Below are 16,382 nucleotides of genomic sequence, written 5' to 3' on the forward strand. Positions count from 1 at the left end.
GGGCAGTGTACAGGGGTCAGCAGGGTACAGGATGGGAGGTCAGCAGAAGAGTGTAAAGGAATCAGTTGGGCAGTGTACAGGGGTCAGCAGGGCACAGGATGGAAGGTCAGCAGAAGAGTGTAAAGGAATCAGTTGGGCAGTGTACAGGGGTCAGCAGGGCACAGGATAGGAGATCAGCAGAAGAGTGTAAAGGAATCAGTTGGGCAGTGTACAGGGGTCATCAGGGCACAGGATGGGAGGTCAGCAGAAGAGTGTAAAGGAATCAGTAGGGCAGTGTACAGGGGTCAGCAGGGTACAGCATGGGAGGTCAGCAGAAGAGAGCAAAGGAATCAGTTGGGCAGTGTACAGGGGTCAGCAGGGCACAGGATGGGAGTTCTGCAGGAGAGTGTAAAGGACTCGGTTAGGCAGAGCACAGTGGTCAGCAGGGCACAGGATGGGAGGTTGGCAGGAGAGTGTAAAGGAATCGGTTGAGCAGTGCACAGGGGTGAGCAGGGCACAGTATGGGAGGAAAGCAGAAAAGTGTAAAGAAATCAGTTGTGAAGTGTACAGGGGTCAGCAGGGTACAGGATGGGAGGGCGGCAGGAAAGTGTAAAGGAATCAGTTGGGCAGTGTACAGGGGTCAGAAGGGCACAGAATGGGAGGTCATCAGAAGATTGTAATGGAATCAGTTGAGCAGTGTACAGGGGTCAGCAGGGCACAGGATGGGAGGTCAGCAGAAGATTGTAATGGAATCAGTTGAGCAGTGTACAGGGGTCAGCAGGGCACAGGGTGGGAGGGCAACAGGAGAGTGTAAAGGAATCAGTTGAGCAGTGTACAGGGGTCAGCAGGGCACAGTATGGGAGGAAAGCAGAAAAGTGTAAAGAAATCAGTTGTGAAGTGTACAGGGGTCAGCAGGGTACAGGATGGGAGGGCAACAGGAGAGTGTAAAGGAATCAGTTGGGCAGTGTACAGGGGTCAGCAGGGCACAGGGTGGGAGGGCAACAGGAGAGTGTGAAGGAATCAGTTGGGCAGTGTACAGGGGTCATGTAATGAGTCTATCTCATATATTAGTTTCACCTTTTAAGTTGCATTATTGAAATAAATGAACTTTTGCACGTTATTCTAATTTTTTGAGTTTCACCTGTATCTCCCGCCAATCAGGAGTGATATAAATAGTGCGTGTGTAATGTCATATCTCCCACCAATCGGAAGTGATAGAAATAGTGTGTGTGTGATGTCATATCTCCCACCAATCGAGATTTATAGAAATAGTGTGCATGTGATGTCATATCTCCCACCAATCGGAAGTGATAGAAACAGTGTACGTGTGATGTCATATCTCCCGCCAATCAGGAGTTATAGAAATAGCATGTGTGGCTGTCAATCACCGGATCCCGGCCAGTAATTACCCGCCGGCGCCCAGTGATTACCGAGTATCTCTGATGGGGAGGAGGACTGTTTTGTTTACTAACAATCTTCCTCCCTGTTAGCTCAGGCACACTGCACAGCACAGCCATCCAGAACAGTGCACTTACAGTGATGCACCCCCTTACCCCCTAGTAAAACACTCCCAGCACACAGTTAACCCTTTGATTGCCCCTCATGCCCCCAAAGGAGGTGCACAGTGATGTTAGGGTGGGTGTGGAGTTCTTGACATCTGATGTAATGGGGGGTGAGATGCTCTGGACATCTAGTCTTACAATTACAACTGGCCCTTTGAGGGAAACCATAATGCTGACACAGCCTGCATAATAATGATCATTAAAAATAAAAACCAACTTTAGCCCTTTTATATAGAATTCTGATTTTTATTTTTTTTGTACAGGTGAATTGATGAGCCACGTTTTTGGTCATGCTGGTCTTCGTGAATACAACTCAGTCACATGGGAAACCAAACATCTGGGTGTCTTAATTGACTGAAAGTTTTTATTGCAGTTCACTGGAGGAGTCACACAGGACACAAGTCATATCCGTGTTCTAAATGTCATAAGTGCTTTGGGTCCTCTTCAACACTGATCCAACCTCAGAGGATAACATGAGAAAAGTCATTTCAGTGTTCTGGAAGTGACAATTGCTTTACACCAGTCTTATCACACACCAGAGGATTCACACTGGAGAGAAGTCATATCAATGTTCTGAATGTGACAAAGCTTTTACACACAAGTCACATCTTATCAGACACCAGAGGATGCACACTGGAGAGAAGCCATATCAATGTTCTGAATGTGACAAAGCTTTTACACGGAAGTCACATCTTATCAGGCACCAGAGGATCCACACTGGAGAGAAGTCATATCAGTGTTCTGAGTGTGACAAAGCTTTTACATGGAAGTCACAGCTTATCAGACACCAGAGGATCCACACTGGAGAGAAGTCATATCAGTGTTCTGAATGTGAAAAAACTTTTACACAGAAGTCAAGTCTTATCACACACCAGAGGATTCACACTGGAGAGAAGTCATATCAGTGTTCTGAATGTGACAAATTTTTTACAACCAAGGCAGAGCTTATCATACACCAGAGGATTCACACTGGAGAGAAGCCATATCAGTGTTCTGAATGTGACAAAGCTTTTACATGGAAGACCAGTCTTATCACACACCAGAGGATTCACACTGGAGAGAAGTCATATCAATGTTCTGAATGTGACAAAGCTTTTACACACAAGTCACATCTTATCAGACACCAGAGGATGCACACTGGAGAGAAGCCATATCAATGTTCTGAATGTGACAAAGCTTTTACACGGAAGTCACATCTTATCAGGCACCAGAGGATCCACACTGGAGAGAAGTCATATCAGTGTTCTGAGTGTGACAAAGCTTTTACATGGAAGTCACAGCTTATCAGACACCAGAGGATCCACACTGGAGAGAAGTCATATCAGTGTTCTGAATGTGAAAAAACTTTTACACAGAAGTCAAGTCTTATCACACACCAGAGGATTCACACTGGAGAGAAGTCATATCAGTGTTCTGAGTGTGACAAAGCTTTTACATGGAAGTCACAGCTTATCATACACCAGAGGATCCACACTGGAGAGAAGTCATATCAGTGTTCTGAATGTGAAAAAACTTTTACACAGAAGTCAAGTCTTATCACACACCAGAGGATTCACACTGGAGAGAAATCATATCAGTGTTCTGAATGTGACAAATTTTTTACACCCAAGGCAGATCTTATCATACACCAGAGGATTCACACTGGAGAGAAGCCATATCAATGTTCTGAATGTGACAAAGCTTTTTTAACCAAGAAAGAGCTTATCATACACCAGAGGGTTCACACTGGAGGGAAGTCATATCAGTGTTCTGAATGTGACAAAGCTTTTACACAGAAGTCATATCTTATCATACACCAGAGGGTTCACACTGGAGAGAAGTCATATCAGTGTTCTGAATGTGACAAAGCTTTTACATGGAAGTCATATCTTATCACACACCAGAGGATCCACACTGGAGAGAAACCACATCAGTGTTCTGAATGTGATAAAACTTTTACACAGAAGTCTGTTTTCATAGCACACCAGAGGATCCACACTGGAGAGATGCCATATCAGTGTTCTGAATGTGATAAAACTTTTAAACAGAGAGGAAACCTTGTCATACATGAGAGGGTTCATACTGGAGAGAAGCCATATCAATGTTCAGAATGTGACAAAGCTTTTACAGGTAATGCCGGGCTAATCTGTCACCAGAGGATTCACAAGCTTGAGCTGCATAGAGGAAACTCCAGAAGAAGGGGCAATATTAAAGAAGTCACAGCTGTCCCATTAGGCTCACAGGCCCAATGTCTTCCCACAAACTAGGGAAGACATGATGCTACTTAAAAAAAAAAAACTTTGAACAAACAGGACTCTAATGATCGGATTCATTGGGTTTAGTTCTTATGTCCTTCAGAAACACACCTAGAAGGCCTGTGAATCTTTTACCTTTGGACATTTTTTCAGACAAGCAGCAATGACTGAACTGTATTCCTCATCATTCTCATCTTTATCCTTTTTTATGGAGCATTGACTGAACATGTAATGCATTTTCATCATTCACTAACTGAGCTATGTTCCCATGTGTTTTCTTCATTGCCAGAATCTGACCAACCAATACATGACCAACATTGCCTCAGTACCAGAGTCTAGGATGGGGTCCAATGGCTTCTTGCCAAGCCTCTGAAACCTCATTAGGAGAACCCATTCCAGGTTCTTTTGAGAACTGAAACACCATAAGCTAGGCTTGAGGGCTCCAGCTAAGCCCACCTTGTCCACACCTCCCATTACATGGTCAACCTCCTCTCCCATGATCAATGCCTCCTTTCCATGTTCCATCTCCTCTCATGGATGACAGGCAGGTCTGTAGCCAGATAGAGGTCTATGTTTGGTTAGAGAGTAACTTCTTAAGCTGGTGTAGGCCTTCCAACACGGAGTTAATACTGTTTTAGGGGACATATTCAACAGTACCACCTAATCCCAGCTGGCCACTTATGTTTCATCTGGTTTTCTCAAAAGGGATTCTATCAGGTGAAGATTGGATGTCCTTATTATCTTTTTTTTCTGTCCAGCTATTGCTCATCTCCATAAACTATTCACACGGTACAACTGCAAGAGATCTGAACTTACAAAGTGCTAAGTGTGCGGTCATATTCCTACCACTTCTTCTGGGAGACTGAAATTCCTCTTATTGGGGTTCACCTTAATGACTCTGAATGAACGGGTCCCTTTTTGGGGCAAAGTTTGCAAAGAGCACTAATTATTCCTGGAAATTCTAAGACATCGGCACTAAAGTGTAACAATGGGCAAAATCAATAATTACATAAATGGTGGAATCTGTCAGCATAAATGTTTTATGTTTTTCCAAGTCTCCCCTTATAACATTTTTATTACCTGTTGACCCTCCCAGTAGATCTGTTTTTTTCTGCTTCATGTAGAAGGCCAAGCTATCTGGCAAAAATTAAAGTTAAGGGGGTTGGGAAACACCATATAACACTGCTGGGGGTGCTTACAACTGTCATCTTCCATTCATATGGGGGGTTGGACCTTATAGAGAACCTGTTGCTGTAACTGCTGTAGAAGAGTTAGCTGAAGTTGGACTTTACTTGTTGTGTGTCTTACTTATAATCTATCTAAGACTTCCCTGTACAGGGTGACAACGCTGCTGTGTAATGTTCCTGCAGAATGATCAGGGTTGTCACCCTGTTACAGAAGGTGGGGAAATAACAGATCTACAGACAGGACCAACAACTGATACAACTATGTTGCAGAGGGAACTCTGGGAATGCTAATGACAGATTGCATTACACATTCAGTTAGCAGACTTCCTGCTGTTGGTCTTCTGTTTGAATTGTGTTCTGATATTTACTGTCCTGCTGTAAAAGGTGTAAATGATTGCCCACATGTTTCCTGTATAGCAGGGACTTCATACTCATATCAGGAATAGTAGGATGGGTACTTACCCAAGGGGGTCACCTTTTTGGGTTTGGAAGAACCATTTAATTCCATTAATGGCACCGACAAGGGGAGTCTCATTTACTTCACCAACAATAGGAGAGCCAATCACAGGCTAGTAACATTTCATGGTTTCTCAATGTAATTTCAGAATGTTTAATCCCCATTGGTCCAATGGATTCCTAGTCCTTCCAGATAACATTTGCGTCTTGTGTGGAAGGAGCACCCTAAAATGTCTTCCCTTCAATTCCACCCATAGCTGTACTTGAGGTTATGTTGCCCCTCCCCCCATATCTGTAAGGGAAAGCCTCAATTTCTCCCAATACTCCCCTGGCCTTCCAGTGATAAGAAACATTTTCTATGGACTGGAGCTGCTTTATGCAGTGAGCCCTTCATAGACGGGATGGGGAATCTAAGATACGTAAGATGTACTGGAGTCATGGATCAGATAACCAATGACACCATTGATGTTATAGCAGAGCTGACAGCAGAAGTGGCTCCACCACCTAAGGTGGTGTCACAGAACTGCATGGCAGCTGACTATCTCTTGGAAGACCAAGGTGGAGTCTACAAATGGTGTCAGATAGAGAGTGTTGTACATTTATATTAGAACATGAGGATCTCAGAAGGGGATATCTGCACAAGGTAAAGGAGTTCCAACAGGAACCTGGGTGGGGGGAGGTGGGATCCAATGTTTTGGATGGGTTTAGTTGGAACCTGGTTGAGTAATATGGTGGGTTTGCTTCTTAAGCCATTAGTTGCTACCATAGTTTTGATTTTGAAATATTATATATTGCTGTATTTTCTTTCACTGCCAGAGTTTATTTTGCTTTTGTTTTTAGTTAATTTCACATTTTAGGCCACATGATTAGTTAAACCCCAAACATTTCTTTTATTATCTGAAAGCAGAGACTCTGGAGAATATAATGGTGGTAGTTGCCATTTTTCATGTCACAGAATATTAGCACAGCTGTTTATCAAATACATATTTTCTGTAAAAAAAATAATGTTAGTGCACAAAGAACACAATATATGACCCAATTTGTTTGGTGAAATATAAAATATGAGGTTGGCATCAAGTATATAGATACCAAACATGTCAAACTTTACAAATTGTGCGTACTTGTGAAATGGTGACAAACTTCAGTACCAAAAATTGTTAAATGGTGACGCTTTAAGAGCTTTTATAGGCTATCAGTTCAGATAGTTACCCGTGAACGATGGCCTCAGAATGATTGTTCTCACTCTCACTTGTGCAATGATATGTAAAATGTGTCGTGTGATTTGTTTTGTATTTTTTTTAATTTTTATAGTGTTACTTTAATTTTTTTTCAACTCTTTTTTCACCTAACATGGCTTCTATCAGATAGAGGGTTGATAGCCCCCCTGTGATACATATTTCTGGTCACAGGTCCTCTTTAACTAGCTGCCGACCGCAGATAGTCGAATGACGGCTGCACTGCGGCCGGCCAGTTCTGAGTGGACGTCATATGACGTCCTCCCAGAACGCGCTCTCCTGCGTGCCCCAGGGGGAGCGCACCCGGCGATCTCCAGCTGATCACGTGATGTGGTAAAAGGCCAATCACAGTGGCCTTTTACCACGTGATCAGCCGTGTCCAATGACACGCTGATCAGAGGGAAATGCAAGTGCCGGTTCTTGGCTGCACTTTCCTCACGCTGTCAGATCGTGAGGAAAGTACTGCCGAGAATCGGCAGTTGTCAGAGCGGGGATCGGCACCGATCATCAGGGCACTGATGATCAGTGCCCTGATGATCGGTGCCCAGCAGTGCCACCCGCAAGTTCCGCCCACCTGTGCCCAGCAGTGCGCCCACTAGCTCCGCCCACCCGTGTTCAGCAGATCACCCACCTGTGCCCAGCAGTGCACCCACCTGTGCCACTCTGAAGTGCCACCTACCTGTGCCCAGCAGTGCCACCCACCTGTGCCCACCCACCAGTGCTGCCCACCAGTGCCACCCACCAGTGCAGCCCAGCAGTGATGCCAGTCAGTGCCCAGGGGTTGTGCCAGTCAGTGCCGCCAGTCAGTGCCCAGCAGTGATGCCAGTCAGTGCCGTCTATCAGTACCCATAATCAGTGTCACCTATCAGTGCTGCATATTAGTGCCGCCTATCCGTGACACCTCATTAGTGCTGTCTATCAGTGCTGCCTATCAGTGCCACCTCATTAGTGCTGCCTATCAGTGCCCTTTAGTGCTGCCTATCAGTGCCCATCAGTGCTGCCTCATCAACGCACATCAGTGAAGGAGAAAAAATACCTGTTTGAAAAATTTTATAAAAGAAACTTATTTTTTTTCAAATTTTTTGCACGTTTTTTTATTTATAGCGCAAAAAGTAAAGCGCCCAGTGGCGATTAAATACCACCAAAAGAAAGCTCTATTTGTGAGAAAAAAATGATCAAAATTTCATATGGGTACAATGTTGCATGACCGCGCAATTGTCAATCAAATTGCGGCAGCGCTGAAAGCTGAAAATTGGCCTGGTAAATAAGGGGGTATAAGTGCCTGGTAGGCAAGTGGTTAAAGAGACATCAGAACATTATTAGACCCCCAATGTCACCTCTGTACCCCAAGAAAGATGGTCAAGCACAGATCATGCCTAATCAGCTCCTTCCCAAACCATAAAGACTGAAGAATGACAGCTCTGAACCCAGAAATGACATAATCTCCCACCTCCCACATTCATTCACTGAAGGGGAGATCAGATGTTTGCTGATCTCCTTCTGCTCTCACCGCTGACACCCACCATGCCTGTCTTGGGCTTGCAGGAGGTACAGCTGAGCCCAGTATACATGGCGGGGGGGAGGACCTTCAGTGCAGCTGAATCACTTCCACCAGAAAGCCGACAGTTGGCCTAACAAATGTAGACAACCCCCGGGTGCTGTAGCTATAAGGCCGTGCTGCTGCTGATGGAAACCTTACATTGGTCGGAGTGAAAGGGTTCCACTAATGTACATCTGCCAAATCTGTATCTGAGGAGACCATAGAAGCAGCATTAGAAAGAAATGTGAGCATGGCTTCAGTCAGGCGATGTCCTGGTGGTCCTGGTCTTGTTCTCCTTCAGGTCCTCTCACCTTGTAGATGGTGACATGGACTTGTGTGGGAATGAGTAGGAGGGGCTCGGGGTTCTCTTGTACCCAATCAGCTTGTTGTGGATAAATGATGAAATTGTCTTCTGGGAATTTACAGGGATTTGGATGTTTAGAGGGTCACATAAGTGGGTGGGGCTGGTATTAATGAGGGGTGTGTCATATGTTAATCAGTTTCTTAGCATAGATGATATAAATGGTATAAATAGATCCTGGAAATGTAAACAATCTATTTATTTTCTTCTGTTGTTAAAGTGTCACATTTAATAAAGTTGAATTATAATTTCACCGCACAATACCGTGGTCTGGGTTCTTCTACAACACATTCCCCCAAACATGTCCTCTTCCAGTTATAGGGGTCTGGTGGAATGGGACACCAGCTGATGGTATCTCTTAGGCCCCTTGTACATGGGGGGTCCAGCCCCTGTGGGTGCAATGCTGGCATTATAATACACCTGGTAGGCACAGGTACAGCGTCCAGCCCCGCTGCCTGCAGCCTGTCAAAGTCTACACTACAGCTGGACGGGGCTCAATGCTGCACCACGTTTACCTCGTGTTTAGGGGGCTCTGTGTTCAGGGAGAAATGACCGCCATCCTGATCAGACAAAGCATAAAGAAGATGTAGGCAGGTGCAGTCTGCTTCTTCTACTGTAGGGGGCACCCAACCAGGGGGACATCCCAGCCTGGAGAGGAAGTCGGGGGACACTTGGTTTCTCTGTGGTTTCCCGGTTCCTGGAGACTGTGTGGAATGAAGGTCCATGGAGTACTGGAGACATTTTTAATTTTTTTGTTTACATGTTTTAAAAACCATTTATACCTTAAAATGACTTAAAACCCCCAAATATTATATATATTTCTTCACAACAGCAGACACACTAGAGGATAATTGTTAGTAGTTCTGATGTTTTATGAGTTTTATTATTTTACACAATATTAGTGCAATGATTTATGAAAGGTACAATTTCAGTTACAAATACAGTAAAGTTAATTTCTGGGACATAAATGTAATTTATTATCTAAGGTTTCAGTAAAATATAAAAGATGCATTTCCCCGCACTGAATATAATGGGATCCCACATAACAGTCGCTGTTCATATTCAGAATTCCTTTCTTACAATGGGATCTTGTGTCCGGATAAAATCTTTTATAGATCCCTTGTGACATTGTGTTCTCATTGTAAAATCCTAGATTTGTAAATCTGTCGCTGATATTTATAATGGTTTTGTCCAGAAAAAGAATGGAGTGATGTGGAGAGATGGAAACATATGTATAGATGAAAGATTGGTCTGTTGACTCCCCAGAGCTCCTTTCCATGAGAGATGTTTGTTTCCCCCCCAGAGCTGAACAATGGTACGTTCCTGAATGGCCAGGCTGCTGGTTTGTTGAATCCAGAGTCTACATACAAGATGCCTCCACAGTGTACATTGATGGGGCTGGGAAGGCTGGTACATGTTGTTCATTTGCTCCGGGTGCAGGAGATAGGACAGAATCCCATTGTTGCCGGGTGTCCTCGCTTTCCTCAATTCTGTACTCACTTCATTTACAAAAGCAAACTATGTGAGTGGAGAAGGTGATTGTATCCGGCTGGAGCTCAGACCTGACAGGGACTCGGGATTTTGGGCCTCTTACGTCTAAGACAAATATAGTCTGAGTTGGAGAGAAGATAAAATATCATTTATTCTCAGAGACATTCTGAGGGGTTTTCCACAATTTGTAATTGCTGACAATTCTTTTGTGGACATTCAGCTGTCAGTGGGGAAACCTGCCGACAGATGAGGAGTCATCGGTTAGGGGTGTGACCGCCTGATTTCCAGCCAATCATTAACAACCAGATATATTTCACACAGAATTCAGATCAGTCCATCAATTGTCAACAGATGAGAATTCTAGAGAATTCAGAGAAAGCTCCACCCTCATTCATTCTCCACCAATCATGGATCTCACTCCAGTTACCCAGTCACCGTGGGCCTGATTTCCTTGACATCCATCATTGGTGTCAGTGAGATAAAATAAGCCCCATTGTTGCTGTCAGTGAGAACAAAGTGTACCCCCAGCCCAGCATTGGTGGTCAGTGGTGGTACTTACCTGATCCCACCCTCCCACTGCCTCTCTGCTGATGTCACAATTATACTTTCACTGTAGGAAAGGAGATGGTGGCTCCCAGCAGTCGGGTATAATTGCAGTGCCTGGTGATGGAACCCAGAGAGTGTTCCGCTGTCATCACCTCACTGCCACTCTGAAAAGTCCTGGAACCTGCCAGACATGGACATGAACATTGGAGAACACTTGGAAACAACAAGATTCAAACTTTAAGACATTTCTTGGAGCTGCAGTTCCTCTGAGCTCCACCACGTGATCTCCCTTCTACCCAGAGAGGAAGTGATGTCAGGTACAGACAAGAAGTGATGTCAGGTACAGACAGGAAGTGATGTCAGGTACAGATGGTAAGAGACGTCAGGTAGACAGGAAGTGATGTCAGGTATAGACTGGAAGTCATGTCAGGTATAGACAGGAAGTGATGTCAGGTACAGACAGGATGCTCTGGGTGAGAGGTGAGTCAATTGGAAGTGGAGAGGAGACATTGCTGTGTCTCCCAGCAGACAGAAGGTGTCAGTAATGAGGCTCCACCTGATGCTGGCTGCTGGGAAGGTATATAATCCCCCCGTAGTTTTCATCAGCTCCTCAGTGTTCTGCCTGTGAGCCGCTTCCCTGCTGGATCCTGCGTCCTGTATCTTGTATACTTTCCCCTGATTCTGGTTTCCTGCATCCTGTTCCCCATCTCTGCTCCCCTGATTCCCAGTCCCAGTCCTGCCCGGTGTATGTCAGCTTCCCCCCATTTGTACACAGTGTATTATAGTCAGGTTGTTGGGTTGGTTATTTGCTGTCACATTTATTAGTCACTTTTGCTTTGTTTATGGTCTGTGGGTGTCGGAGGGTGTCGTGTCCATTAGTAAACTCCACTTAAAGCGATTGTAAAGGCAACATTTTTTTTCTTTTAAAACAAACATGTCATACTTACTGCTGTGTGTGATGGGTTTGCACAGAGCAGCCTGGATCCTCCTCTTCTCGGGTCCCCCACATGCGCTCCTGGTCCCTTCTCCTGTTGAGTGCCCCCACAACAAGCAGCTTGTTATGGGGGCATCCAAGCAGGCTCGGGAGCGAGTTGCTGCTCTGTGTCTCCACAGAGTCCCCTCTCCCTCCTCATTGGCTGTGATTGACAGCAGCAGGAGCCAATGGCCCCTGATCTTGTCTCAGCCAATGAGGAGAGAGAGTCCCCAGACTGCCAAGGATCTTGTGCACATTGCTGGATCAGGATGCGGATCAGGTGAGTATTGGGGGGGCTGCTGTACAGAGAAGGGTATTTACCTTCATATATAGAATGCATGGAGGTAACAAACCTCCTGACTTTACACCCCCTGTAATCACACTCCTCCTACTCATCTTATTCCACATTTCTTAGGTATAGCCCACCGATCTGGTCATCCCGGCTGTCGCTGGATACCTGCATTCCTTACAAGGGTTTATATTCCTCACCAGTGTACTCTGTATACCGGGCTGTATACCACAACATCCTGACCATTGTACTATGCATGCTGGGCTGTATATGACATACTCCTGACCACTGAGCTCTGTACACATGCCTAAAATATAATCCTGACCACTGCACTCTGTTACACAGGCCTAAGATATAATCCTGACCACTGCACTCTGGGATGGAAATCACATACTCCTGACCACTGCACTTTGTACACAGGCCTAAGATATAATCCTGACCACTGCACTCTGTACTCTGGGATGGAAATCACATACTCCTGACCACTGCGCTCTGTACACAGGGCTGTATGATATACTCCTGACCAGTGCACTCTGTACTCTGGGATGGAAATCACATACTCCTGACCACTGCGCTCTGTACACAGGGCAGTATATGACATACTCCTGATCGCTGCACTCCACACAGGCCTAAGATATAATCCTGACCACTGCACTCTGTACACAGAGCTGTATGTGATATACTACTGACCACTGCACTCTATACACAGGCCTAAGATATAATCCTGACCACTGCACTCTGTACACAGAGCTGTATATGACATACTCCTTGTGACAATCAGACCCCAGCCCTTCTCACCAAACTCGTGACCAAAGGACTAGCCAATCTAAAACTGCGCTGTCACGTGCATAACAATGCCACTCCCAGCTGCACCCTGCACAAAGATTTTCCAGCTAATGGACCACAATCTGTGTACCGGCGGCCTGAGAGAGATTGTTACTGGGTCAGGTTAATTATGCAATTAACCCTTCACACTGCCACTACCGCCATTTTTGTACAGAGAAAGAGGAAACCCGGCAATATCAGCAATAACACTATGATGTTTGAATAATCGTTTGTCTACACAATGTCACTGCAGACAGATGTATGCAGATTTAAAAACACACAGTAGCGCTCTTCAGAGGCAGGGATTCTTAGTTGCATTAAAGAGCTTTAGAAACAGTTCAACACTTTCAGAATGTAAGATTATTACTAAAAGGTCAAAAGGGTGCAATAAAAATATTTACAGAAAAATATGTAGCCAATATATATATAAATATACAGAGAACAATAACACAGCAAATAGATAACAGAGAGAAGTTTAGAGGGTTAAAGTACTTGCCACACGTCCTGGGTTAAGCAGATTAGTTTTCAGAGCAAAAGGATTTCTTATCTCCCACTGTCAGTTTCGATGTTAAAATGGAGATTTTTCAACTCACCCCAACTCAGCATTTTCTAGCAACTCCACAGGGTGTCTCCCTGGAGCAGTAAACCAATCGACTCATTTGGGGAGGGAGGTGTAGGTGGAGACCTAAGCTATGACCAAAAACTCTCATAGCTTCTATTATGATTCATAACTTATTCTCGGGGCATTTAGCAGCCTTGAAATATCAGAAACAAGAACGAGCGCTAGATCTATAGGGCAGAAGCAGCTAGCATGAAAGGTAATTCCCTCAAAACCTTCTATATCACTCAGATCTCATATACCATGCAGCGCTAAAATTATTCAATAATATCCTCAAAGTGTGCTTAAATATCGTCTCTATTTAGCCAAAACGATTCAAATAGTAAATGAATATTCAACAATAATACAGGTAGGTGATGAGTCGTGACAGTCTCTTAGATATTTAAATCATAGTATGGTGACTTCGGTGATAAATATAGCTGTAGAATGCACTAACCAGAGAGCGCTTAATATTGCGCATGTAATAGATGGTATTAGGTAATCTGGGGTTGGGCATCCAGGACACGGATCTGTTGAAGAACGCCACCAGAGATAGTAGTATTTCAGCCAATATATCCAGGTTATGCAATCCAGATCCACCAGGGGGAGCCAGCAGTCTAGATGTCATCCAGGATCCAAGGCTCAGAAACACAGATGAATATCAGATGGTTGCAATCTCTCAGAGGGTGCCAGTAATTAACCTGTCATCTCAGGGGATCCTTTAGGAGGTGGGCTCAAAGAAAAAAGAGCCCAAGCACAAATAGTTCCATAGTGCAACACCGTTTTTATTCAGAATTTGTATAAAAAAGATAATAGTGACACTTACACTTTTAATTTTCTGTTGGCATCTGGCCAGATGAGAGATCCACGTGGCTGAGTCACTGAGAGCAACTTCCTGACATGTTTCATGTGATGGCACGTTATCAAAGGAAGCTGACTGCTCTCAGTGACAGCTCTTATATAGTGTGGGCGGCGCATGCTCATTAGATGATCGTGACGTCATCGTCGGATGCTCGCGCATGCGCAGATCGTCCGCGCGGCAGCCATTTTGAAGATGACCAAAAATGCATTGACTTCTATGGGGGATTTTTCTCAGTGAGAAAGGACATGTGAACTCAATCAGTACAGAATCTATGTATTGAGCCACTAATTCTCACGTGTTTAGATGGTTAAATAAACACGTATATTCTAGTTTAAATAGCAGAGATTGTCTAGATCTCTTCCTTTGATTCCCAAAGTTGATTATATCCCCTCATTTATTTATTATAAATTTTACTCAGTATGTTTAATGAAGTGGTGGAACTACAAGTCTCAGTTTGCTAGCGATCTCCATAGTATGCGCAGACCACAAATATAATTAGTCAACAGGCATTGAATACTTAATATTACACATTAAAAATAGACTGTATATATGAAAAAACAGTATATGCCTATAAAATAACAATGAATTATATGTATATAAAATATTAATAATCCATAAAAATACACAAAAAATGAATCCAAATGATATCTGTATGAGTATAATAGGATTATAAAACGCTCCATATACATACATAAAATAACAGAATAGTTAAAAAATGTAAAATGATGTGCTTGATATTAGTTATGTAAAAAAATATTCTCCCGTGCATATCTTATATTTATGTTCACACCTATAGTTGACAACCTTTAATAAATATATTTGGTAAATAAATGTATAGATAAAAAATGGGTGAGCTACCCAATGCAAAAATAATAAAAAATATTAAAAAACGTCACTCCCTAAAATATAGGATATTTTAGTGGCTGTGAATGAGTTTTCTTACTATTAAGATGAGTATTAAAAATAATGATATAATAAAATTCATAACCATAGACCATTTCCTTCGAAAATTGGAAGAATGTTCCCATAACTGTTATGATTAATTCTAAACAGAGGAGAGTTAACTAGTATCTATATAACAATTAATATCTAATTCCACATTCAAGCCTAGCGGTGCCGAGGTACACAACAGATAAATCCATTTCGTTTCTAATCTCGATACCGCACGGCGTTTAAAAATACCCCTCCAATGGCTATTTACAATATCAATTCCCATCAATTTCAAACCGTGCGGATTTTTACCATGGGCTTCCTTAAAGTGCATCGATACTGAGTGGTCTTTGAACCCCTTTTTTATATTTGAAAGATGTTCCCTGAGTCTGTCCCGCAACTTTCTTGTAGTTCTACCAATGTATTGTTTCCCACATTCGCATTCCAGTAGATATACCACATGAGTGCTATAACATGTTATTGTTCCTTGAATGTCATATGTTTTACCAGTGATACTGGAGTGGAAACTCTTGTTTTTTTATGTATTCCATTGTAGGTGCATAACATGCACCTATTGCAGGGGTAGAATCCTTTATGGTTCAAGTTAAAGGAGAGGTTTTTGGGTGGCTTGACAATATTTGGTGCCAGAATATTCCTCAATGGTGGGGCTTTTTTAAATGTGATTTCAGGATGACTGGGTAATGATTCACCAGGTATAGGATCGTTCCTGAGAATGGGACAGTTTTTCTTAATAATTCTAGATATACTTCTATGTTGCAACGAATAGTTCGTAATGAAGGGACAGAATCTTTCATTGTTCCGCTGAACTTTAGGACCAAGGAGATTCTCTCTGTCCAAGTTACCAACTTCTATAATCTCCTTGTCCAAAACTTCAGTATTGTACCCTTTCTCAGCAAATTGTGCTTTGAGAGTATTAACTTGGGAAGTGTAATCTTCTAATTTATGGCAATTTCTGCGAATGCGTAAGAACTGACTCTTGGGGATCCCATTTAGCCATCTGGGATGATGGCAACTAGTTTTTGGGATGAAACTGTTTCTATCTGTGGTTTTAAAAAAACTTTTGGTTAAAATACTTGTCCCTTCTCTAAAAAGTGTTAAATCTAAAAAGTTTATTTCGTAGTAACTGTATTCATACGTCAGTTTGATATTATGATTATTATCATTTAAAGTGTTAAAAAAGTTAGTTAACGTGAATCCACAGGAGTAAAATATTGCCTATATAGCGTTTATAAAAAATGAGGTCTGGCCAGTCCCTAGAATAAATAATCTCCTCCTCCCAGTTAGCCATGAAGA

At 43.2% G+C, this 16,382-nt stretch overlaps 2 protein-coding genes across 2 annotated transcripts in view; one reads left to right on the forward strand and one right to left on the reverse strand.

The window, feature by feature from the left end:
* Positions 1 to 16,382, reverse strand: part of LOC149452141 (uncharacterized) — a 408,968-nt gene that overhangs the window by 376,625 nt on the left and 15,961 nt on the right. The window lies entirely within an intron of this gene.
* LOC149452150 (uncharacterized) lies at positions 2,107 to 6,054 on the forward strand. The gene has a single exon (XM_089689738.1). The coding sequence runs from the start codon at positions 2,168 to 2,170 to the stop codon at positions 3,785 to 3,787; it is 1,620 nt and encodes a 539-aa protein (XP_089545864.1). The 5' UTR covers positions 2,107 to 2,167; the 3' UTR covers positions 3,788 to 6,054.

The sequence above is a fragment of the Staurois parvus genome, unplaced genomic scaffold (genome assembly GCF_062004578.1).
Source record: "Staurois parvus isolate SC_StPar_1 unplaced genomic scaffold, SC_StPar_1.0 ptg000494l, whole genome shotgun sequence".
Classification (NCBI taxonomy): Eukaryota; Metazoa; Chordata; class Amphibia; order Anura; family Ranidae; genus Staurois; species Staurois parvus.

What these genes read in the sequence shown, in the direction of transcription:
- LOC149452150 (XM_089689738.1), top strand. Translation starts at nt 2,168, where the DNA reads ATGCACACTGGAGAGAAGCCATATCAATGTTCTGAATGTGACAAAGCT.